At 52.0% G+C, this 25,347-nt stretch overlaps 1 protein-coding gene across 1 annotated transcript in view; it reads left to right on the top strand.

Moving 5' to 3' along the window:
• The first annotated feature begins 1,158 nt into the window (after window positions 1–1,158).
• MAP1A (microtubule associated protein 1A) overlaps window positions 1,159–25,347 on the top strand; it is a 122,191-nt gene continuing 98,002 nt past the window's right edge. Inside the window, exons 1-2 of the mRNA XM_073304626.1 lie at window positions 1,159–1,329; window positions 18,206–18,307. Coding sequence (XP_073160727.1) covers window positions 1,170–1,329; window positions 18,206–18,307 — 262 coding nt within the window. The 5' untranslated portion in view covers window positions 1,159–1,169. The remainder of the gene's footprint in view (window positions 1,330–18,205; window positions 18,308–25,347) is intronic.

Genomic DNA, 25,347 nt, shown 5'->3' with positions numbered 1-25,347 from the left:
GAGGGCTCCCCCAGCCCTTCTGATACCAAGGGGATATTATAATGTGCCTCACAGTTAAGAGACCGGTTTCAGAGTAACAGCCGTGTTAGTCTGTATTCGCAAAAAGAAAAGGAGTCCTTGTGGCACCTTAGAGACTAACCCATTTATTTGAGCATGAGCTTTCGTGAGCCACAGCTCACTTCATCCACTCCATGCATCTGATGAAGTGGGTTATAGCCCTCAAAAGTTTCTGCCCAAATAAATTGGTTAGTCTCTAAGGTGCCACAAGTCCTCCTTTTCTTTTTAGTTAAGAGACCCTAACTCTAGTCCTTCCTTAACAGGGACAAGTTCCTGCTTAAATGGAATAAAATCCAATCATCTCACTCACAATCCAGTGACAAAATCAGAGAACAAATTGAAATAATAATGCCCAGGTAACGTGCACTCTGACTAGTACCAGCTCTTGCGATTGTACTGTGAGTATCGCAAGGGTTTTCTACAATCCCCATCTCCTGCAGTCATGGGATTACATGAGAATTGGAACGTGGTTTGTTTTTTTAAAATTAAAGCAAGTTTCTAGCCACGTTGTTTGCAGAGAAAAGCTGGGGAAAAGGTGACCTGAATGTACCCTCAAAAACACGTCCCTAAAAGACCCCCCCAATCATTCTCTAAACCCCATGGTTTCTCCTGACGTTTGCAGGGTTGTTTGGCGGGGCCACAGGGCACGCCAGGAGCGTGGGAACCCTGGCTCGCCCACGGGCGCCTCGGCCTGGGACTCGTGGGCCGCGGTCTCAGTGCGGGGCCCTTCCGCCAGCCAGCTCCCGCCCCGCGCGCCGGGACCGGAAAGGCAACGCGCCGCCCGGCGCTGACCCGACCCGACCCGACCCCGGCGCCGCGGCCCTTGCTCTGGAGACCGGGGCAGCGCGGAACTCCCCCGCCCCCGCCGCCGCCGGACCGCGTGGGGAACCAAGCTCGCGGGCAGCCCGGGGGCGGGGCGGCCAGAGTGCGGCACGCAGGGGGACGTAGGCTAGGGTGGAGTCAGCGGGACCACGGGACCCCGCCCCCCGCTGCTCGGCCTCATTATCTCTGGTTCACGTGTCCACCCCAGCCAATCAGCGTGGGGCTGATGGCTCTTTAAGAGCCGCGCGCCAGTCACCTGCTTCACGCTGCAGTAGCGGCGAGAGGTTGCCATGGAGATCATTGACAGGGCGGTTGCCATGGATACAGCGGCGCCCGGGCTGTCGGGCGAGCGCCGCGGCTGGGGGCTGCGGAGGCACGCGCTGCTGACCGTGATCGGCGAGATCGGGACCGAGGCGGAGCGCGCGGCGCTGCGGGGCGCCCTGGAGCGGGGTGAGCAGCGGGCGCCGAAGCGCGCGGCGGGGCTGTGGCGAGGCGAGGCGGCAGCCGGGGGCACTTGCCGTGGCGGCTCCGGGCGAGAAGCGCGGGGCTGCCTGGGGCTGGGGCTGCAGCGACTGGCCAGCCCCGCCCGGGGCGCGTCAGCGTGCCGCACTGTCACGGCGCGAGTGGCAGGGGCTGGGGTCGCCCGCCCGGCTTCTTACCCCGTCCCTCACCGGAGCCCTGAACCCCCCCCCCGTCCGGGCTTCTTACCCCGTCCCTCACCGGAGCCCTGAACCCCCCCCCCGTCCGGGCTTCTTACCCCGTCCCTCACCGGAGCCCTGAACCCCCCCCCCGTCCGGGCTTCTTACCCCGTCCCTCACCGGAGCCCTGAACCCCCCCCCTCCCCCCCCGTCCGGGCTTCTTACCCCGTCCCTCACCGGAGCCCTGAACCCCCCCCCTCCCCCCGTGTCCCGGCTTCTTACCCCGTCCCTCACCGGAGCCCTGAACCCCCCCCCTCCCCCCGTGTCCCGGCTTCTTACCCCGTCCCTCACCGGAGCCCTGAACCCCCCCCCCCCGTCCCGGCTTCTTACCCCGTCCCTCACCGGAGCCCTGAACCCCCCCCCCCCGTCCCGGCTTCTTACCCCGTCCCTCACCGGAGCCCTGAACCCCCCCCCCCCGTCCCGGCTTCTTACCCCGTCCCTCACCGGAGCCCTGAACCCCCCCCCCCCGTCCCGGCTTCTTACCCCGTCCCTCACCGGAGCCCTGAACCCTCCCCCCGTGTCCCGGCTTCTTACCCCGTCCCTCACCGGAGCCCTGAACCCTCCCCCCGTGTCCCGGCTTCTTACCCCGTCCCTCACCGGAGCCCTGAACCCCCCCCCCTCCCCCCGTGTCCCGGCTTCTTACCCCGTCCCTCACCGGAGCCCTGAACCCCCCCCCTCCCCCCGTGTCCCGGCTTCTTACCCCGTCCCTCACCGGAGCCCTGAACCCCCCCCCTCCCCCCGTGTCCCGGCTTCTTACCCCGTCCCTCACCGGAGCCCTGAACCCCCCCCCTCCCCCCGTGTCCCGGCTTCTTACCCCGTCCCTCACCGGAGCCCTGAACCCCCCCCCCCCGTCCCGGCTTCTTACCCCGTCCCTCACCGGAGCCCTGAACCCCCCCCCCCCGTCCCGGCTTCTTACCCCGTCCCTCACCGGAGCCCTGAACCCCCCCCCCCCGTCCCGGCTTCTTACCCCGTCCCTCACCGGAGCCCTGAACCCTCCCCCCGTGTCCCGGCTTCTTACCCCGTCCCTCACCGGAGCCCTGAACCCCCCCCCCTCCCCCCGTGTCCCGGCTTCTTACCCCGTCCCTCACCGGAGCCCTGAACCCCCCCCCTCCCCCCGTGTCCCGGCTTCTTACCCCGTCCCTCACCGGAGCCCTGAACCCCCCCCCCGTCCGGGCTTCTTACCCCGTCCCTCACCGGAGCCCTGAACCCCCCCCCCCCGTCCGGGCTTCTTACCCCGTCCCTCACCGGAGCCCTGAACCCCCCCCCCCGTCCGGGCTTCTTACCCCGTCCCTCACCGGAGCCCTGAACCCCCCCCCCCCGTCCCGGCTTCTTACCCCGTCCCTCACCGGAGCCCTGAACCCCCCCCCCCCGTCCCGGCTTCTTACCCCGTCCCTCACCGGAGCCCTGAACCCTCCCCCCGTGTCCCGGCTTCTTACCCCGTCCCTCACCGGAGCCCTGAACCCTCCCCCCGTGTCCCGGCTTCTTACCCCGTCCCTCACCGGAGCCCTGAACCCCCCCCCCTCCCCCCGTGTCCCGGCTTCTTACCCCGTCCCTCACCGGAGCCCTGAACCCCCCCCCTCCCCCCGTGTCCCGGCTTCTTACCCCGTCCCTCACCGGAGCCCTGAACCCCCCCCCTCCCCCCGTGTCCCGGCTTCTTACCCCGTCCCTCACCGGAGCCCTGAACCCCCCCCCTCCCCCCGTGTCCCGGCTTCTTACCCCGTCCCTCACCGGAGCCCTGAACCCCCCCCCCCCGTCCCGGCTTCTTACCCCGTCCCTCACCGGAGCCCTGAACCCCCCCCCCCCCGTCCCGGCTTCTTACCCCGTCCCTCACCGGAGCCCTGAACCCCCCCCCCCCGTCCCGGCTTCTTACCCCGTCCCTCACCGGAGCCCTGAACCCTCCCCCCGTGTCCCGGCTTCTTACCCCGTCCCTCACCGGAGCCCTGAACCCTCCCCCCGTGTCCCGGCTTCTTACCCCGTCCCTCACCGGAGCCCTGAACCCCCCCCCCTCCCCCCGTGTCCCGGCTTCTTACCCCGTCCCTCACCGGAGCCCTGAACCCCCCCCCTCCCCCCGTGTCCCGGCTTCTTACCCCGTCCCTCACCGGAGCCCTGAACCCCCCCCCCGTCCGGGCTTCTTACCCCGTCCCTCACCGGAGCCCTGAACCCCCCCCCCCCGTCCGGGCTTCTTACCCCGTCCCTCACCGGAGCCCTGAACCCCCCCCCCCGTCCGGGCTTCTTACCCCGTCCCTCACCGGAGCCCTGAACCCCCCCCCCGTCCGGGCTTCTTACCCCGTCCCTCACCGGAGCCCTGAACCCCCCCCGTCCGGGCTTCTTACCCCGTCCCTCACCGGAGCCCTGAACCCCCCCCGTCCCGGCTTCTTACCCCGTCCCTCACCGGAGCCCTGAACCCCCCCCCCGTCCGGGCTTCTTACCCCGTCCCTCACCGGAGCCCTGAACCCCCCCCCCGTCCGGGCTTCTTACCCCGTCCCTCACCGGAGCCCTGAACCCCCCCCCCGTCCGGGCTTCTTACCCCGTCCCTCACCGGAGCCCTGAACCCCCCCCCCCCGTCCGGGCTTCTTACCCCGTCCCTCACCGGAGCCCTGAACCCCCCCCCCGTCCGGGCTTCTTACCCCGTCCCTCACCGGAGCCCTGAACCCCCCCCCCCGTCCGGGCTTCTTACCCCGTCCCTCACCGGAGCCCTGAACCCCCCCCCCCCCGTCCGGGCTTCTTACCCCGTCCCTCACCGGAGCCCTGAACCCCCCCCCCCCCGTCCGGGCTTCTTACCCCGTCCCTCACCGGAGCCCTGAACCCCCCCCCCCGTCCGGGCTTCTTACCCCGTCCCTCACCGGAGCCCTGAACCCCCCCCCCCCCGTCCGGGCTTCTTACCCCGTCCCTCACCGGAGCCCTGAACCCCCCCCCCCCCCGTCCGGGCTTCTTACCCCGTCCCTCACCGGAGCCCTGAACCCCCCCCCCCCCCGTCCGGGCTTCTTACCCCGTCCCTCACCGGAGCCCTGAACCCCCCCCCCCCCCCGTCCGGGCTTCTTACCCCGTCCCTCACCGGAGCCCTGAACCCCCCCCCCCCCCGTCCGGGCTTCTTACCCCGTCCCTCACCGGAGCCCTGAACCCCCCCCCCCCCGGGCTTCTTACCCCGTCCCTCACCGGAGCCCTGAACCCCCCCCCCCCCCCGTCCGGGCTTCTTACCCCGTCCCTCACCGGAGCCCTGAACCCCCCCCCCCCCCCGTCCGGGCTTCTTACCCCGTCCCTCACCGGAGCCCTGAACCCCCCCCCCCGTCCGGGCTTCTTACCCCGTCCCTCACCGGAGCCCTGAACCCCCCCCCCCGTCCGGGCTTCTTACCCCGTCCCTCACCGGAGCCCTGAACCCCCCCCCGTGTCCCGGCTTCTTACCCCGTCCCTCACCGGAGCCCTGAACCCCCCCCCTCCCCCCGTGTCCCGGCTTCTTACCCCGTCCCTCACCAGAGCCCATAACCCCCCCCCCGTGTCTCGGCTTCTTACCCCGTCCCTCACCGGAGCCCTGAACCCCCCCCTCCCCCCGTGTCCGGGCTTCTTACCCCGTCCCTCACCGGAGCCCTGAACCTCCCCCCCCGTCCGGGCTTCTTACCCCGTCCCTACCCGGAGCCCTGAAACCCCCGCCCCCATGTCCCGGCTTCTTACCCCGTCCCTCACCGGAGCCCTGAACCCCCCCCCCTCCCCCCGTGTCCCGGCTTCTTACCCCGTCCCTCTCCGGAGCCCTGAACCCCCCCCCTCCCCCCGTGTCCCGGCTTCTTACCCCGTCCCTCTCCGGAGCCCTGAACCCCCCCCCCCCCATGTCCCGGCTTCTTACCCCGTCCCTCTCCGGAGCCCTGAAACCCCCCCGTGTCCCGGCTTCTTACCCCGTCCCTCACCGGAGCCCTGAAACCCCCCCTCCCCCCGTCTGGGCTTCTTACCCCGTCCCTCACCGGAGCCCTGAAACCCCCCCTCCCCCCGTGTCCCGGCTTCTTACCCCGTCCCTCACCGGAGCCCTGAAACCCCCCCTCCCCCCATGTCCCGGCTTCTTACCCCGTCCCTCACCGGAGCCTTGAAACCCCCCCTCCCCCCATGTCCCGGCTTCTTACCCCATCCCTCACCGGAGCCCTGAACCCCCCCCCCTCCCCCCCCCATCCGGGCTTCTTACCCCGTCCCTCACCGGAGCCCTGAACCTCCCCCCCCATGTCCCGGCTTCTTACCCCGTCCCTCACCGGAGCCCTGAACCTCCCCCCCCATGTCCCGGCTTCTTACCCCGTCCCTACCCGGAGCCCTGAAACCCCCGCCCCCATGTCCCGGCTTCTTACCCCGTCCCTCACCGGAGCCCTGAACCCCCCCCCCCTCCCCCCGTGTCCCGGCTTCTTACCCCGTCCCTCACCGGAGCCCTGAAACCCCCCCGTGTCCCGGCTTCTTACCCCGTCCCTCACCGGAGCCCTGAAACCCCCCCGTGTCCCGGCTTCTTACCCCGTCCCTCACCGGAGCCCTGAAACCCCCCCGTGTCCCGGCTTCTTACCCCGTCCCTCACCGGAGCCCTGAAACCCCCCCGTGTCCCGGCTTCTTACCCCGTCCCTCACCGGAGCCCTGAAACCCCCCCTCCCCCCATGTCCCGGCTTCTTACCCCGTCCCTCACCGGAGCCCTGAACCCCCCCCTCCCCCCCCGTCCGGGCTTCTTACCCCGTCCTGGATTCCTTTCCCCCCTCCACTCCCCCGGCTTCTTACCCTGCCCCTCATCGCAACCCTGGATGGACCTTCCCCACCCCCGGCTTGTTATCCCATCCTCACGGTAGCCCTGAACCCCCTACTCTCCTTCCCCCCGGCTTGTTATCCCTCCCCTCACCCCAACCCTGGATGGACCTTCCCCCCGGCTTCTTACCCTCCCCCTCATCGCGACCCTGGATGGACCTTCCCCCCGGCTTCTTACCCTCCCCCTCATCGCAACCCTGGATGGACCTTCCCCTCCCCTGGTTTGTTATCCTGTCCTCACAGTAGCCCTGAACCCCCTACTGTCCGTCCCCCCCGGCTTGTTATCCCTCACCGCAACCCGGGATTCCTTTCCCCTCCCCTGGCTTCTTAGCCTGCCTCTCACCGCAGCCCTGAACCCCCTACCCGCCCCCCGCTTGTTATCCCTCCCCTCACCGCAGCCCTGGATTCCTTTCCTCCCTCCACTCCCCCAGCTTCTTACCCTGCCCCTCATCGCAACCCTGGATGGACCTTCCCCTCCCCTGGCTTGTTATCCCATCCTCACAGTAGCCCTGAACTCCCTCCACCCCTCCGCATGCTTGTTATCCCTCCACTCACCGCAGCCCTGGATTTCTTCCCACCCACCTTCTTTACCTTGCCCTTCACTGCAGCCCTGGTTTCTCCTGCCCCAGCTCTGCTGAGGTCTGTCTCAGCCCAAGGCTCTTCCCATCCCTTCCCTGCCCCATCCTGGGGCACGCTGAGGGCTGGTGCCTCAAGCAGGGTTTCTACCCTTTGCCCCTGCCCTCGTTTCAGGGCAGCCCAGGTGGCTGAGGAAGTCAGGAGGTTTATTTCTCTCCAGCAGTTGTGGGTGTAGGAGCTGTACAAATCCATCAGTGTCAGGTTATGTATACTGTCAAAAAGTGGTTAAAATGTTTGTGTCCATTGATCTGGGGCTTCTGGAACAAGCTGGGGGTCATGGGTGTGTGGAGTGGGGGCATATAAAGGACCTCAACTTTGCTCTGATGTGCTCTAAGGCGTCTGGAATTAGAGCTGGACCTGGGGCTATCCTCAGACAGCCCTGGCTCCCTGACACTGTTTACTAATAAACTTACCTGTGTCTGTAAATAGGATCTAGGGTAAAGAGCTCTGTGAGCCTGACACACATCCCCCTCTATGTGGTATTCACTGACCTCCAAGCACAGGTTAGCAGCTTGGGGTGAGTGGTGCCAGGTGAATGCTTTGGTAGGGTCACGTAGGGGAAGACGAAGCTCCTCTCACTCATGTTCATCCTTACATAAGAGACTTCAGCTCCTTAATCAGATAAAGCTTCTTATGGTCTTTACCATATAATGACATGAAACTCTTAGGCCTGGAGGGGAATGTGTACAGAGAGAATATCCCACGTAAAACAGTAGCAATGTCAGCCAGAAGAGTGGATTGCAGATTGTTGGGATCGAGAGGACTAAGAAAGCTGCCTCATGGAATTGTGGGATACTTCAGGAGGACTCCTGGCATGTGAGTCAAGTGGGGCTGGGACTACACTGCAAAGCAGTAGGCTTGACTTGACCTCGGACACTCCAGCCCTGCAGGGTCCTGGGACCCTACGTTTGACTCCTGGGGTAGCACAGTTGCAGTGTAGGTGGAAGGGGGGTTTGCCTTGAGCTCAGGTTCAAGTTTGGGCTTACATTGCAGTGTAGACATACTCTCAGAGTACCTTTTCCAGACCTGACAAAGAGCTCTGTGTAGCTCAAAAGCTTGTCTTTCACCAAAAGAATGTCCAATAAAATATATTACCCACCTTATCTCTAATATCATACAGCTGACATGGCTACAATACTGCAAACAGAGTCTTTATGTATAATTTTTTTGAGGACCCACAGACCCTCCTTCCCCTGTATTAGGAATGGAGTAGAGAGAAGAGTTTATACTGTCCCTTATGTAAACATTTTGAGCAGCTGGGTATGGTCATGTGGAAGCCTTCCTGTGATTGTGAGCAAATGGTACAGGGGGTGGAGGCATTGTGATTAGAGAAGACTTTTTCTGAGATGGCTGAATTATCAGGTCCTAGGGACCTGACTAGGAACAGTTCCAAGAGCAGTGAAGATCCTGTAACTGTGACTTGCAAGAATAACATGTTAAAAAAATTTCAGCCTACAATGCTAATATAGGCTGAGATTGTGATTATCAAGAGATGTGACTGTCGATTCTGGCCCAAAGCGGGAGGAAGAACCCAATGATAAAGGGCTTGAGCAAAAAGATATTTGCATTGTCGTCTCAAGTGGTCAGAACACTGTCAAACCTGTGGGGCCCCTCCAGTGTGTCTTTGTGCTTGTGAAATTCCTTTATTGCCATTAGACGGATATGCTTTAAACAGTGTTCTAAAACACCATTATTAGACCTGGAAATTGGGGATATCTTTAGATTCTAAACCCATCCCGCTAGGGGAAAGTAGCTTGATATCACTCTGGATTACTAGTTATGCATATTTATTGTGTTATGACAGTAGTACCTGTGGCCAACTGAGACTGGCACCCCATTGTGTACTGTACAAGGCACTGTACAAACAATGAGACAGTCCCTGCCCCAGAGACCGTACAATCTATATAGAGAAGACAAAGGTTAGGGATATAACTTACAAGTTGCTCTAATGAGTCAGGAATTGTAGACAGCAAGTCACTTCTTGCCATCTACGTAATGCTGCCAGGGAATCTTGCTCTAAAGATTGGTGGTATTTATTTATATTACGGTAGGGCCCACATGCTCCAGTGATAAATCAAAACAGTCATTCTGGGTTAGACCAAAAGTCCATCTAGCCTAGGATCCTGTCTTCCGACAGTGGCCGGTGTCAGAGGGAATGACCAGAAGAGGTCATCATCAAGTGATCCATCCCCTGTCGCCCATTCCCAGCTTCTGGCAAACAGAGGCTAGGGACACTATCCCTGCCATCCTGGCTAATAGCCATTCATGGACCTAGCCTCCATGAACTTATCTAGTTCTTTTTTGAACCCTATTATAGTCTTGGCCTTCACAACATCCTCTAGCAAGGAGTTCCACAGGTTGACTGTGCATTGTGTGAAAAAAATACTTCCTTTTGTTTGTTTTAAACCTGCTGCCTGTTAATTTCATGTGGTGACCCCTAGTTCTTGTGTTATGAGGAGTAAATACTTCCTTATTTACTTTCTCCACACCAGTTATGATTTTATACATCTCAGTCATATCCCCCATGGTCTGTTTTCCAAGCTGAAAAGTCCTAAACTTATTAATCTCTCCTCATATGGAAGCTGTTCCATACTCCTAATCATTTGTTGCATAATGACAAGTTTCAGAGTAGCAGCCGTGTTAGTCTGTATTCGCAAAAAGAAAAGGAGTACTTGTGGCACCTTAGAGACTAACAAATTTATTTGAGCATAAGCTTTCATGAACTACAGCTCACTTATCGGATGCATCTGATGAAGTCAGCTGTAGCTCACGAAAGTTTATGCTCAAATAAATTTTAGTCTCTAAAGGTGCCGCAAATAAGTACTCCTTTTCATTTTTGTTGCCCTTTTCTAAACCTTTTCCAATTCAAATATATCTTTTCTGAGATGGGATGACCACATCTGCATGCAGTATTTAAGATGTGGGCATACCATGGATTTTTTTAGAGGCAATATGATATTTTCTGTCCTATTATCTATCCCTTTCTGAATGATTCCCAACATTCTGTTTGCTTTTTTGCCTGCCGCTGCACATTGAGTGGATGTTTTCAGAGAAACATCTACAATGACTCCTAGAGCTCTTGAGTGGTAACAGCTAATTTAGACCTCATCACTTTATTATAAAAATATAATCCCAACTATACATATAGAGCCAGACTCACCCAGTGGCACCTCCTGCTGGCTGTCCTTGGGAATTAGCTCATCAGCCTTTGGAGCGCCCTCTGCTATCTGGTGATCTGCCTGTCACTGGCCCCCGTGTCCCTCCCAGACCTGGTGCCCTTTTGTCTGGGGTCCTGCCCTCCGGCAGTAAACCCCAACAATCTCTGAGGGTCTCCCCTCCCCAGGGAACCCCTACCCACTCCCCCACCTCACCTCAGTCTTGGCTATTGCCAGTCTTCGCTTAGCCCCACTCCCTGGGGCAGACTGCAGTGTATCAGTCACTCATCACAGGCAAGGGGGTTTGGACCTGCTGCCTCTGTCTACCCGTGGGCTGCCCCCATGCACCCCAGCACCTAATAGGTCCTGATCTAGGCCTCACAGCCGGGGGCGGGTTCCAGGCTGGCGCTCCCAAGGCCTTTCCTCCTCATGTCCCTGCAGCCAGACCCTTCCCTCTCTGAACACAGACAGAGATTCTGGCTAAGCTTCAGCCTAGCAGCCCCTTTATAGGCCCAGCTGCGGCCTGACTGGGGCATAGCCTAGCTTCTCTTGGCCTGAGCCCTGGCTCTCTCCCAGGGCTGGCTTTTAACCCACAGAGCAGGAGCAGGTAACCACCCCACTACAGTTTTCCAATGTGCATTACTTTGCATTTGTCAACACTGAATTTCATCTGCCATTTTGTTGCCCAGTCACCCAGTTTTGTGAGATCCCTTTTTAATTCTTCACAGTCTGCTTTGGACTTAACTATCTTGAGTAGTTTTGTATTATCTGCAAGTTTTGCCACCTCACTGTTTACCCCTTTTTCCAGATCGTTTATGAATATGTTGAATAGGACTGGGCCCGGTACAGACCCCTGGAGGACACCACTGTTTACCTCTCCCCATTCTGAAAACTGACCATTTATTCCTGCCCCTTGTTTGCTATCTTTTAACCAATTACCGATCCATGAGAGGACCTTCCCTCTTATCCCATGTCAGCTTATTTTGCTTAAGAGCCTTTGGTGAGGGACCTAGTCAAAGACTTTATGAAAATCTAAGTACACTATATCCACTGGATCATAGAATCATAGAATCATAGAATCATAGAATATCAGGGTTGGAAGGGACCCCAGAAGGTCATCTAGTCCAACCCCCTGCTCAAAGCAGGACCAATTCCCAGTTAAATCATCCCAGCCAGGGCTTTGTCAAGCCTGACCTTAAAAACCTCTAAGGAAGGAGATTCTACCACCTCCCTAGGTAACGCATTCCAGTGTTTCACCACCCTCTTAGTGAAAAAGTTTTTCCTAATATCCAATCTAAACCTCCCCCACTGCAACTTCAGACCATTACTCCTCGTTCTGTCATCTGCTACCATTGAGAACAGTCTAGAGCCATCCTCTTTGGAACCCCCTTTCAGGTAGTTGAAAGCAGCTATCAAATCCCCCCTCATTCTTCTCTTCTGCAGGCTAAACAATCCCAGCTCCCTCAGCCTCTCCTCATAACTCATGTGTTCCAGACCCCTAATCATTTTTGTTGCCCTTCGCTGGACTCTCTCCAATTTATCCACATCCTTCTTGAAGTGTGGGGCCCAAAACTGCACACAGTACTCCAGATGAGGCCTCACCAATGTCGAATAGAGGGGAACGATCACGTCCCTCGATCTGCTCGCTATGCCCCTACTTATACATCCCAAAATGCCATTGGCCTTCTTGGCAACAAGGGCACACTGCTGACTCATATCCAGCTTCTCGTCCACTGTCACCCCTAGGTCCTTTTCTGCAGAACTGCTGCCTAGCCATTCGGTCCCTAGTCTGTAGCTGTGCATTCGGTTCTTCCGTCCTAAGTGCAGGACCCTGCACTTATCCTTATTGAACCTCATCAGATTCCTTTTGGCCCAATCTTCCAATTGGTCTAGGTCCTTCTGTATCCTATCCCTCCCCTCCAGCGTATCTACCACTCCTCCCAGTTTAGTATCATCCGCAAATTTGCTGAGAGTGCAATCCACACCATCCTCCAGATCATTTATGAAGATATTGAATAAAACCGGCCCCAGGACCGACCCTTGGGGCACTCCACTTGATACCGGCTGCCAACTAGACATGGAGCCATTGATCACTACCCGTTGAGCCCGACAATTTAGCCAGCTTTCTACCCACCTTATAGTGCATTCATCCAGCCCATACTTCCTTAACTTGCTGACAAGAATACTATGGGAGACCGTGTCAAAAGCTTTGCTAAAGTCAAGAAACAATACATCCACTGCTTTCCCTTCATCCACAGAACCAGTAATCTCATCATAAAAGGCGATTAGATTAGTCAGGCATGACCTTCCCTTGGTGAATCCATGCTGGCTGTTCCTGATCACTTTCCTCTCATGCAAGTGCTTCAGGATTGATTCTTTGAGGACCTGCTCCATGATTTTTCCAGGGACTGAGGTGAGGCTGACTGGCCTGTAGTTCCCAGGATCTTCCTTCTTCCCTTTTTTAAAGATTGGCACTACATTAGCCTTTTTCCAGTCATCCGGGACTTCCCCGGTTCGCCACGAGTTTTCAAAGATAATGGCCAGTGGCTCTGCAATCACAGCCGCCAATTCCTTCAGCACTCTCGGATGCAACTCGTCCGGCCCCATGGACTTGTGCACGTCCAGCTTTTCTAAATAGTCCCTAACCGCCTCTATCTCCACAGAGGGCTGGCCATCTCTTCCGCATTTTGTGATGCCCAGCGCAGCAGTCTGGGAGCTGACCTTGTTAGTGAAAACAGAGGCAAAAAAAGCATTGAGTACATTAGCTTTTTCCACATCCTCTGTCACTAGGTTGCCTCCCTCATTCAGTAAGGGGCCCACACATTCCTTGGCTTTCTTCTTGTTGCCAACATACCTGAAGAAACCCTTCTTGTTACTCTTGACATCTCTGGCTAGCTGCAGCTCCAGGTGCGATTTGGCCCTCCTGATAACATTCCTACATGCCCGAGCAATATTTTTATACTCTTCCCTGGTCATATGTCCAACCTTCCACTTCTTGTAAGCTTCTTTTTTATGTTTAAGATCCGCTAGGATTTCACCATTAAGCCAAGTTGGTCGCCTGCCATATTTACTATTCTTTCGACTCATCGGGATGGTTTGTCCCTGTAACCTCAACAGGGATTCCTTGAAATACAGCCAGCTCTCCTGGACTCCTTTCCCCTTCAAGTTAGTCCCCCAGGGGATCCTGGCCATCCGTTCCCTGAGGGAGTCGAAGTCTGCTTTCCTGAAGTCCAGGGTCCGTATCCTGCTGCTTACCTTTGTTCCCTGCGTCAGGATCCTGAACTCAACCAACTCATGGTCACTGCCTCCCAGATTCCCATCCACTTTTGCTTCCCCCACTAATTCTACCCGGTTTGTGAGCAGCAGGTCAAGAAAAGCACCCCCCCTAGTTGGCTCCTCTAGCACTTGCGCCAGGAAATTGTCCCCTACGCTTTCCAAAAACTTCCTGGATTGTCTATGCACCGCTGTATTGCTCTCCCAGCAGATATCAGGAAAATTAAAGTCACCCATGAGAATCAGGGCATGCGATCTAGTAGCTTCCGTGAGCTGCCGGAAGAAAGCCTCATCCACCTCATCCCCCTGGTCCGGTGGTCGATGTCTAGGATCCCCTTGTCCACATGCTTGTTGACCTCCTCAAAGAATTCTAGTAGATCCGTGAGGTATGATTTCCCTTTATAAAACCATGTTGACTCTTCTCCAAAAAATTATGTTCATCTATGTGTCTCATAATTCTGTTCTTTTCTATAGTTTCAACCAGTTTGTCCGGTACTGAAGTCAGGCTTACTGGTCTGTAATTGCCAGGATCATCTCTGGAGCCCTTTTAAAAAATTGGTATCACATTAACTATCTTCCAATCATTGGTACAGAAACTGATTTAAATGATAGGTTACAAACCACAGTTAGTAGTTGTGCAATTTCACATTTGAGTTCCTTCAGAACTCTTTGGTAGGATCTAATGAGAAAGAGTCAAATGAAAGAGAGTCCTATTCAATTACATCATGTAATGGCAGACAGCTAAAAATTGACAATTTTTAAAGGGCTTATATACCAATGCTAGAAGTCTAAATAATATGGGTGAACTAGAGTGCCTCATATTAAATGAGGATATTGACATAATAGTCATCACAGAAACTTGGTAGAATGAGGATAATCTATAGGACACAGTAATACCAGGTACAAAATATATTGGAAGGACAGAACATGTCATGCTGGTGGGGGAGTGTCACTATATGTGAAAAAGTGTAGAATCAAATGAAGTAAAAATCTTAAATGAACCAAACTATAGCATAAAATCTTTGTGCATAGTAATTCCATGCTCAAATAATGAGAATATAGCACGGGCAGTCAACAAACATTCACATCCCGTGACCTGTCCATGACTTTTACTATATACCCCTAACTAAAACTTGGGCCGGGGGCTGCAGGTGCTCGGGTGTGGGGGCTGTGGCGCTATGCCCGGGACCCCTGCTGGCGCTGGGGGGTGGGGCGGGCCACAGCACGCAGCCCAGGACCCCTGCTGGGGGGGAGGGGTTGGCAGGGCTGGCAGGGGCTCCCTACCCGGCTCCACGTGTCCCTGCAGCTCCTAGGTGGCGGAAGGCCAGGGGGCTCCACGTACTGCTCCTGGTCCTGCCATAAGTGCCGGCTGCGCAGCTCCCATTGGCTGTGTTTCCCGTCAAATGGGAGCTGTGGGGGTGGGCCTTGCGGGCACAGGCAGCACATGGAGCCCCCTGGTGCCTGGCCCCCCTCCTCTGCCTAGGAGCTGCAAGGCCATGCCAATGGGAGCTCCCCACCCCGAGGTAAGCGCCCCTGGCACCCGCCAATTCCCTGCCCCTAGTCCTGAGCCCCCTCACACAAACCCAAACTGCTGCTGCTGGCCCAGGGGCTGCCTGGCTTGGGCAGCCCCTGAGCTAGCACCAGCTGCAGAGGTCATGGAAAGTCACAGAATCCATGACTTCTGTGACAGACTTGCAGCCTTACCCATAGCTTGAGGGTCACATAGATGTGATATGACACACTGAGAAAGGTGATACAGCTTGCCGGGTCACAGTGTACAGGGTGCCTTGTGATCGTGAATCAGTCTGCTGAACAGAGGTGTGCTTATCAGGAATTACATTTTATCAGTTAGGAGACACTGAGTAAAACATCTCTTAATTGGCAACAAAATGTTGTTGTCCCCTGAAAGCCCTTTGTACAGTTTTTGTTTGCTTGACAGTAAGGAGTTTAGAATGCAGATCCAAATCAGATTGACTTTGGACTTGTCAGCAGCACTGAGACTGAAAGTTAGGTTGCTGCAAAGTGTTAGTTTACTCTACAGTGTGATTGGGATGTAGGATGTTCTTTGAGGGTAGAATAATTAATAAATCTTTATTCTTATTTTGTTTTTTATTATGGGCATGCCTAAACTGAGGTGTTCTCATATAGAGAGGAAGACTTTGAGGACTTTCCTCGTAAACACCAGCAAAATCTTGCCCTGTGTGACTTTGAAGGTGTGCAGAGTTGCTTACAGAATGTGACTACTAATCTCGTATGCTTTTCCCCTGTGTGGTTCAGGAGAACACACAAGTTAGACTAGAATTAAGAACAAACATATTGTTCTTGATACCTAAGCATTACCCGGCTTCAGTGGCATCATGTGGTTCTCTGTGTGAGACTTGAACAGTGACTACTCTCACATGCTATGAAGCAGAGTCTGATCCGAAGGTCACGTTTCTATTCTACTTTGATTCGTCCAGTTTTGAAAGAATGTCTCAAGGGAGTGAAGCTGGTATTAAAAGGAAATGTCAAATCTTATAAGCCAATTAACCCAGCAGGAAGTCAGACAGTTTGCAAGGGCATGAGGAATGGGATATGAGAAACTGTCCCACAAGTCACATGGACCTGTACCCATGCTGTACATGCTACAGCAGCATCCTCAAAGAATATGACCAGTTAGGAAACCTCAGGATGGAACATTGCACGCACCTGTGTAAGGAGAAGGGGGCCTGGAATCTGGTAGAGCAATGGTCTGGTCCCTCTGCAGTGGGCTGAGCATTTGAGGTGATGGTCATTGGTAAGATGAGGGATGATTTTAAAAACTAAACTGAATGACTTCCAAATTGCTCAGAGGAAAAACTTGAAAATTAGCTGAGATACTGAATGAGAAGCCCCCTCTCCCCTTAGGTTTTAAAAGAGGATCTCTTTTCTTAGCATTGTGGAGAATGTAACAAGCAGTGCTCCAGAATAGCCCTTCTTGTTGCTGCAGCCAAGAAACTGTGACTGATACAGCAGCTCACATCAGCAGGAAGTGTCCTGCAGAGAGCCACCTCACCTCCCTTCTGTTCCCCTCCAGGTTGGATTGCTATTCAGCTTCATCTCATCAACACTGCAGAGGTATTAAAGAGCCCCTGTGTTGGGCACATTTATTAAATCACAGCTTGCTTATCAAGGCCATTTTTATAAAAAGGAGAAGTGATTTTTCCCTGCCTTGCCTCAATCTGTTCCCTTCCTGAACTGCAGAACTCTTATTTCTTGGCCTGTGTATGTTATTTGGGGGTGGGGACATAAAGGAGCAGGAACAATTGATATCCTGTGGTGCTGCTAAAACTGATGATGGGTTTTTCTGATATTCTGAGAGCATCCTGAGTGCCATTAGTTTGTCATACGTTCTGCAGTGCAGTCTGTCACCTGATTGCTGCACCATTCCTTTGCAGTGTGTGCTATGACCATAGACAAGTCAAGAAAAAAATTGTCCAGAGTTATTCTAAACAATCCCTGCCTTTGAAACTGTTTCCTGTACCTGTGTGTATGTGATGTGGCAAACTATTAACCCCATTTTGGTGATGTGCTGAGGGCTCGGGCTGAGCTTTGTAATTGCATCTTGTACTCTGGAAGCAGCGCTGATATTTGAGTTTGCATCCTCTGCTGAGCAGTGGCTACTATGTTGCATTCAGTTGACGGTTGTCTCCTGAATCTAGCTATAGTGCTGGAGAACAAGAACGGATTGCTGCAGTTAACTGGATTGGTACCCCTGCTCCTCCAGGGATTGGCAATAGACTCCTTTTAGGGTAGGGACAGGTGTGGAGCTAAGAATTTTTTTTCTGGCTTTTTTGACCCCCTGTCTTTAATGCACCATCACACAGGAGTGGAATTTTCTCTCTGAGATGGTGGCAAAGGTGTTGGGAAGACACACGGAATGAGTACTGATAAAGTTTAGAACCTTAGTTTAGTTATTATGTATTTGACTTGTATAACACTCTATCACTGGCTTTAAGCTGCTGCTGGCTTGCTGGAGGCAGCAACGAATGAAAGGTGAGGTGGAGTTATCATATGTACCAACAGTTTGATTACCATGACACCCAACAGTGGCAAGGTGCCATCTGGGAATGGCTGCTCCTTGTTGGGACATGAAGATGAATTACCTGTAGCACTGTATATGCTACCCAGAAGGTGAAACACTTCCTCACCAAGGTCTGAAGGTGACTTCCCCAGCATGGTGTGACGCCATCTGGTCTGGGAAGAGAGTCTACTCCCTGCTGGGTTATGAAGGCGATTATTTTGCAAAGATTGTATAGATTAAAGAGCAAACTCAAAGGGTCTGAGGGTGATCCATGGCTTTGGAAGAGTGATTTGGTAAAGGAAGTTGAGGGGGATGGTCTGTACTGTGACTCGGAGGGGTACACATGTTATAAGAACTGTTGTATCAAACGGATCAATAGTCAAATTAGTCCAGTATCCCATCTCTGCCAACAGCCAATGCTGAACACTTCAGAAGATGTAAAACTCCCACAGTGCATTTGCCTGATTATGCAGTGGTGTATTTGGTTTAGTCATTGTTTGTGGAACGTCACTAAAATGGAAACTCATTTACTACCTTCTCCTGCCCCATAACCTAGGTGCAGATTTGTAAAGGAACAAATGGAAATTGGCTGCCTAACTGTCCCTTGTCTTTTAAAATGTTCACCATGGGTCCTAAATATGGGCTTCTGAAATAGCATACACAATTTCATATAATCAGCTGGCAGACTTTTATTGACACCTCCATTCCTGGTTTTGGAATTCATGGAAAAAGGCCTTAATTCTACTTTTCTTGTTGGACAGGAATTCGCTCATGGAACATTCATCTTCCCTCTTGTGACCTTAATCAGCAACTGAGACTCTTTGTAAGTCAGCATCTTGCTCAGTTTTCTTCAGAGTTCAAAGGTCAGTTTCCTTTTATCTATATTCATTTTTTTGCTTTTCTGTTGGAGTTTGAAGTTGGTGAATAGAGGATGGAAATGAAATTGGTAAAGATTTTACTACTTAGAAAACAACCATGTTCTTCCCGTGAGTTGCTTCTCCCGGTTTGAGTAGACCTTAACATGAACACTGAAGGTGGAAACAATAGACATAAATATATATCAGTGCAAAGGAATTTAATCTAAAACTGCTGGTCTAATTGTTGGTGAGGGTGGAGGGCTTGTAGAAGAACTAGAGACATGCAAATAGGCTTTTAAACAGAGTGCCCAGATAAATAATTTAAGGCATTGTTGTTTGTTCCTTCTTACAGCACAATACATTATTTCATACAAACTGCTTATTCTCAGGTCTCTTTATAGAGGTAATATTAATAGTTTGAAACTCTAAATTCCCCACTCATGGGAGAGTTTCCAGAAGTAATCACCTTGTTGGGGAGTGTGGGGGGCTGAGGAAGACTAACTGAATGTTTGTTTACCTGAATAGCAATTTGCATTTCATAGGTGTTTATTCTGCTTTCCTGAAAGGAAAGCAGATGAGTAAGTACTTGATATTAAATACCCTTGGCATCTTTGAAAGAGTGCTGTATCACCATGCATTTAGAACTGGCCTCTGTTCCCAGGCTAATTGTCACACTGTTAAATTTCTCAAAATGTATATACATATTAAATATAGATCATATCAGACATATGGGCACAGGCTGTCACTGTGAGCTATGCCTGCAAGATGTTTTTATATCAACATATTGCACCTTGTCAGATTCCTCTTTTTAGGTGTTGTGTGTACTTGAAGGAAGGTGCCATTTTCCTAATGGTCAGGATATTTAACTGGAAAGCAGAGGCCTAGGTTCTGTTTCTGGATCTGCCATTGACTTACTATGTGAGCCTGTGACTCAGTTTCTTTACCTATAAAATGAGGATAGTAAGAATGATGCATTTTTGTAAAGTAGCGGGATATCTGGAGTTAAAGCTCTGTGTAAAGGTTAATGTAGTGCCAATCTTTAAAAAAGGGAAGAAGGAGGATCCTGGGAACTACAGGCCAGTCAGCCTCACCTCAGTCCCCAGAAAAATCATGGAGCAGGTCCTCAAGGAATCAATCCTGAAGCACTTACATGAGAGGAAAGTGATCAGGAACAGCCAGCATGGATTCACCAAGGGAAGGTCATGCCTGACTAATCTAATTGCCTTCTATGATGAGATTACTGGTTTTGTGGATGAAGGGAAAGCAGTGGATGTATTGTTTCTTGACTTTAGCAAAGCTTTTGACACGGTCTCCCACAGTATTCTTGTCAGCAAGTTAAAGAAGTATGGGCTGGATGAATGCACTATAAGGTGGGTAGAAAGTTGGCTAGATTCTCGGGCTCAACGGGTAGTGATCAATGGCTCCATGTCTAGATGGCAGCCGGTGTCAAGTGGAGTGCCCCGGGGTCAGTCCTGGGGCTGGTTTTGTTCAATATCTTCATAAATGATCTGGAGGATGGTGTGGATTGCACTCTCAGCAAATTTGCAGATGATACTAAACTGGGAGGAGTGGTAGATACGCTGGAGGGCAGGGATAGGATACAGAGGGACCTAGACAAATAGGAGGATTGGGCCAAAAGAAATCTGAGGTTCAATAAGGATAAGTGCAGGGTCCTGCACTTAGGATGGAAGAACCCAATGCACCACTACAGACTAGGGACCGAATGGCTAGGCAGCAGTTCTGCAGAAAAGGACCTAGGGGTGACAGTGGACGAGAAGCTGGATATGAGTCAGCAGTGTGCCCTTGTTGCCAAGAAGGCCAATGGCATTTTGGGATGTATAAGTAGGGGCATAGCGAGTAGATCGAGGGACGTGATAGTTCCCCTCTATTCGACATTGGTGAGGCCTCATCTGGAGTACTGTGTCCAGTTTTGGGCCCCACACTACAAGAAGGATGTGGATATATTGGAGAGAGTCCAGTGAAGGGCAACAAAAATGATTAGGGGTCTGGAATACATGATTTATGAGGAGAGGCTGAGGGAACTGGGATTGTTTAGTCTGCAGAAGAGAAGAATGAGGGGGGATTTGATAGCTGCTTTCAACTACCTAAGAGGTGGTTCCAGAGAGGATGGTTCTAGACTATTCTCAGTGGTAGAAGAGGACAGGACAAGGAGTAATGGTCTCAAGTTGCAGTGGGGGAGGTTTAGGTTGGATATTAGGAAAAACTTTCACTAGGAGGGTGGTGAAACACTGGAATGCGTTACCTAGGGAGGTGGTGGAATCTCCTTCCTTAGAAGTTTTTAAGGTCAGGCTTGACAAAGCCCTGGCTGGGATGATTTAATTGGGGATTGGTCCTGCTTTGAGCAGGGGGTTGGACTAGATGGCCTCCTGAGGTCCCTTCCAACCCTGATATTCTATTATTCTATTACTATGTACATACTTGATTAATTCCTCTCCTGAAGTGTGGTGCCAAGAACTGGACACAGTACTCCAGTTGAGGCCTTATCAGTACTGAGTAGAGTGGAGGAATTACTTCTCATGTCTTGCTTACATCACTCCTGCTAATAGAGCCCAGAATTATGTTCACTTTTTTAGTAACAGTGTTACATTATTGACTCATATTTAGTTTGTGATCCACTATAACCCCCAGATCTTTTTCTGCAGTACTTCTTCCTAGGCAGTCTTTTCCCATTTTGTATATGTGCAATTGATTGTTTCTTCCTAAGTGTAGTCCTTTGCATTTGCCCTTTATTGAATTTCATCCTATTTATTTCAGACCATTTCACCAGTTTGTCAAGATCATTTTGAATTCTAATCACGTCTTCCAGAGTGCTTGAAACCCCTCCCAGCTTGGTATTGTCCACGAACTTTATAATTGTACTCTCTATGCCATTATCCAAATAATTTATGAAGATAGTGAATAGAATCAGAGCCGGTACAGAACCTTGTGGGACCCCACTCAATATGCCCTTCCAGTTTGACTGGATAAAAATTTGACCACAATGATCTATGTGTTTGTCACCTCCAGATTAGATTTCTGTGACTTACTGTCTCTAGGCCTGAATGTAGATGCAATATCAAGGCTTCATCTTGTGTAGATTATAGCAGCCCAGTTTAAGGAGATGAGCCTCCTTGAGTACATTATCATTACCTTTGTAGAGGCTCTGGTTCCCACTTCACTTGCTAGTTCAAAGCCTTAGTCCTAATCTACAAAGCCATCAAATGGTAAAGACCCAGCTACTCTATTAAATTCCTTTATTTATTTTTTGTATTGCTGTAGCACTAGGAGGTGCCAAGTAGGATTGGGGCTCAGCTGTACTGAGCGCATACAAACATGTAGGAAAACCTAGTCCAGCAATCAGATTTCCATCCATGACCTGCAAAAACAGTTGTGTTCCTCTGGAATAATGTAGTATATGCAGCATGTGCTAAAGAATTCTCTAAACATATTTTTTTTTAAAAATCTGTATGTCTCAAGCAAAGCTTCCCATAACCAGGGAATGCAGAAGATCAGGAGGTTCCATAGAGTCTGCTATGGAGCTCTCCACAGAGACCTGATTTACCTGGAAAGTGCTTAGGCACTAAAATGATGAGCACTATAGAAAATCCTAAACTAGATTCCTATATCCTGTTTGCACTCATTCAAGAATGAGGGTTTCAGTGGCATGAGTAATTGAGTTCCTCCATACTTCCAATTTGTCCAACTGTAAAATATCTGGTCCCTTGTTATAAACTAAGGGATTAACTACTTGAGATCCTCTGAAGGGAACTAAAGAAAGATGATTTTATTTGTTTTGTATTATTGCTTAGAGACCCCCAACCAGTTTAGGGCCTCATGTGATAGGTACTGCACAAACATAGTGTAAGACACTGCCTTCCCCAGTCTTAGTTTAGGACAAGATGTAGCGGGTTGGTAAAACAAATGAGGGCTAGGGAAGGATGGGGTAACAGTAATACATATTCTTTTGCATAGATGAAGTGTGCACACTTCACTGGTGTAACAAGCAGATCAGTAGCAGGAATGGAGAAAGGAGAGCAGCAGAATACGGACCCTGGACTTCAGAAAAGCAGACTTTGACTCCCTCGGGGAACTGATGGGCAGGATCCCCTGGGAGAATAACATGGGGGGAGGGGCAGGGGAAGGAGTCCAGGAGAGCTGGCTGTATTTTAAAGAATCCTTATTGAGGTTACAGGAACAAACCATCCCGATGTGTAGAAAGAATAGTAAATATGGCAGGTGACCAGCTTGGCTTAACAGTGAAATCCTTGCTGATCTTAAACACAAAAAAGAAGCTTACAAGAAGTGGAAGATTGGACAGATGACCAGGGAGGAGTATAAAAATATTGTTCAGGCATGCAGGAGTGAAATCAGGAGGGCCAAATAACACTTGGAGTTGCAGCTGGCAAGAGATGTTAAGAGTAACAAGAAGGGTTTCTTCAGGTATGTTAGCATCAAGAAGAAAGTCAAGGAAAGTGTGGGCCCCTTACTGAATGAGGGAGGCAACTTAGTGAGAGAGGATGTGGAAAAAGCTAATGTACTCAATGCTTTTTTTGCCTCTGTCTTCATGAACAAGGTCAGTTTCCAGACTACTGCACTGGGCAGCACAGCATGGGGAGGAGGTGACCAGCCCTCTGTGGAGAAAGAAGTGGTTCGGGACTATTTAGAAAAGCTGGACGTGCACAAGTCCATGGGGCCGGATGCGTTACATCCGAGAATGCTAAAGAAGTTGGTGGATGTGATTGCAGAGCCATTGTCCATCATCTTTGAAAACTCATCGCGATCGGGGGAGGTCCCGGACGACTGGAAAAAGGCTAATGTAGTGCCCATCTTTAAAAAAGGGAAGAAGGAGGATTCTAGGAACTACAGGCCAGTCAACCTCACCTCAGTCCCTGGAAAAATCATGGAGCAGGTCCTCAAGGAATCAATTCTAAAGCACTTAGAGGAGAGGAAAGTGATCAGGAACAGTCGGTATGGATTCACCAAGGGCAAGTCATGCCTGACTAATCTAATTGCCTTCCATGATGAGATAACTGGCTCTGTGGATGAGGAGAAAGCAGTGGACATGTTATTCCTTGACTTTAGCAAAGCTTTTGACACGGTCTCCCACAGTATTTTTGCCAGCAAGTTAAAGAAGTATGGGCTGGAGGAATGGACTATAAGGTGGATAGAAAACTGGCTAGATCGTCGGGCTCAACGGGTAGTGATCAATGGCTCCATGTCTAATTGGCAGCTGGTATCAAGCAGAGTGCCCCAAGGGTTGGTCCTCGGGCCAGTTTTGTTCAATATCTCATTAATGATCTGGAGGATGGTGTGGACTGCACACTCAGTTTGCAGATGACACTAAACTGGGAGGAGAGGTAGATACGCTGGAGGGTAGGGATAGGATACAGAGGGCCCTAGACAAATTGGAGGATTGGGCCAAAAGAAATCTGATGAGGTTCAACAAGGACAAGTGCAGAGTCCTGCACTTAGGACAGAAGAATCCCTTGCACCGCTACAGACTAGGGACCGAATGGCTCGGCAGCAGTTCTGCAGAAAAGGACCTAGGGGTTACAGTGGACGAGAAGCTGGATATGAGTCAGCAGTGTGCCCTTGTTGCCAAGAAGGCCAATGGCATTTTGGGATGTATAAGTAGGGGCATTGCCAGCAGATCGAGGGACGTGATCGTTCCCCTATTTGACATTGGTGAGGCCTCATCTGGAGTACTGTGTCCAGTTTTGGGCCCCACACTACAAGAAGGATGTGGAAAAACTGGAAAATGTCCAGGGGAGGGCAACAGAAATGATTAGGGGACTGGAACACATGACTTATGAGGAGAGGCTGAGGGAACTGGGATTGTTTAGTCTGCAGAAGAGAAAAATGAGGGGGGATTTGATAGCTGCTTTCAACTACCTGAAAGGGGGTTCCAAAGAGGATGGCTCTAGACTGTTCTCAGTGGTAGCAGATGACAGAACAAGGAGTAATGGTCTCAAGTTGCAGTGGGGGAGGTTTAGGTTGGATATTAGGAAAAACTTTTTCACTAGGAGGGTGGTGAAGCATGAACTGCGTTACTTAGGGAGGTGGTGGAATCTCCTTCCTCTGAGGCTTGACAAATCATCCCAGCCAGGGCTTTAGTTGGGGATTGGCCCTGCTTTGAGCAGGGGGTTGGACTAGTTGACCTCCTAAGGTCCCTTTCAACCCTGATATTCTATTAATCTTGTCTCTCCACCTGCATATAAATATGAAGTGTTATGTTTGAGTTATGCTGTTACTTTGACAGATGCTTGAGGTTTAAACCAAGCATCAGAGAACAAAGGCCTGTCTCCTTAGAGACTGGCTTGTGGTTATGGGTGGGATTTATTTTTTTTAAATGTAATATTGGAAACTGAAATCCCACTTCTGTGACTAGAATAGTAATTATCACCAGGAGCCTACACTGCCGTGCCAGTCCACAGCCATAAAATAGGATCTAGACTAAAGTCACTGAGAGACTCCCACTCTGGCTTCTCTCTATGTATGTGCACGATCTAATACTTTGCTATTATAGGAATAATAGCATTGGGCTGCTGGAGGAGCTTACATTTTGATTCCCTGTCCCTTCATCATGATGGGAGAGATGCTGCTGGAGATCATGTAATATTCAGAAATTCTTATTCAAGATGCTTGAGTCTTTCTGGGAAAATGGTGGGGAGGATGTGATGGGCTGAGACTAGCGAGGGTATTGCTTCCATTTTTAGGGCAACCGTTTCCATTTCCTAAGTGCCTCTGCCACAGTGCCTCAGCTGAGCTGTGGTCATGGTACCACCTTAAGAGCAGTGCACTCTGTTTCTCTCAATGAATCCAACTTCCCCTCCAGCCTCTACACACTCCAGCATGGCTTCACTGTTTATTCTGCATGTCCTCTGAGTCCCCCTTCCCTTCCTCTGACTGAAATGCATATAAGGCTGTTCCTGGAGTGAGCAAGATGTATTATGACACTGAATTCAGCCCACTCAGAAGTTGAATCCCTCATTTGTGGTGGGTGAAGTTTTCTTGTTTCAGCACCACCAATCTCTTTGCTGCCAGTA

The sequence above is a fragment of the Lepidochelys kempii genome, chromosome 10, assembly GCF_965140285.1.
Source record: "Lepidochelys kempii isolate rLepKem1 chromosome 10, rLepKem1.hap1, whole genome shotgun sequence".
NCBI lineage: Eukaryota > Metazoa > Chordata > Testudines > Cheloniidae > Lepidochelys > Lepidochelys kempii.
This window is presented reverse-complemented; position numbering and strand designations above follow the sequence as displayed.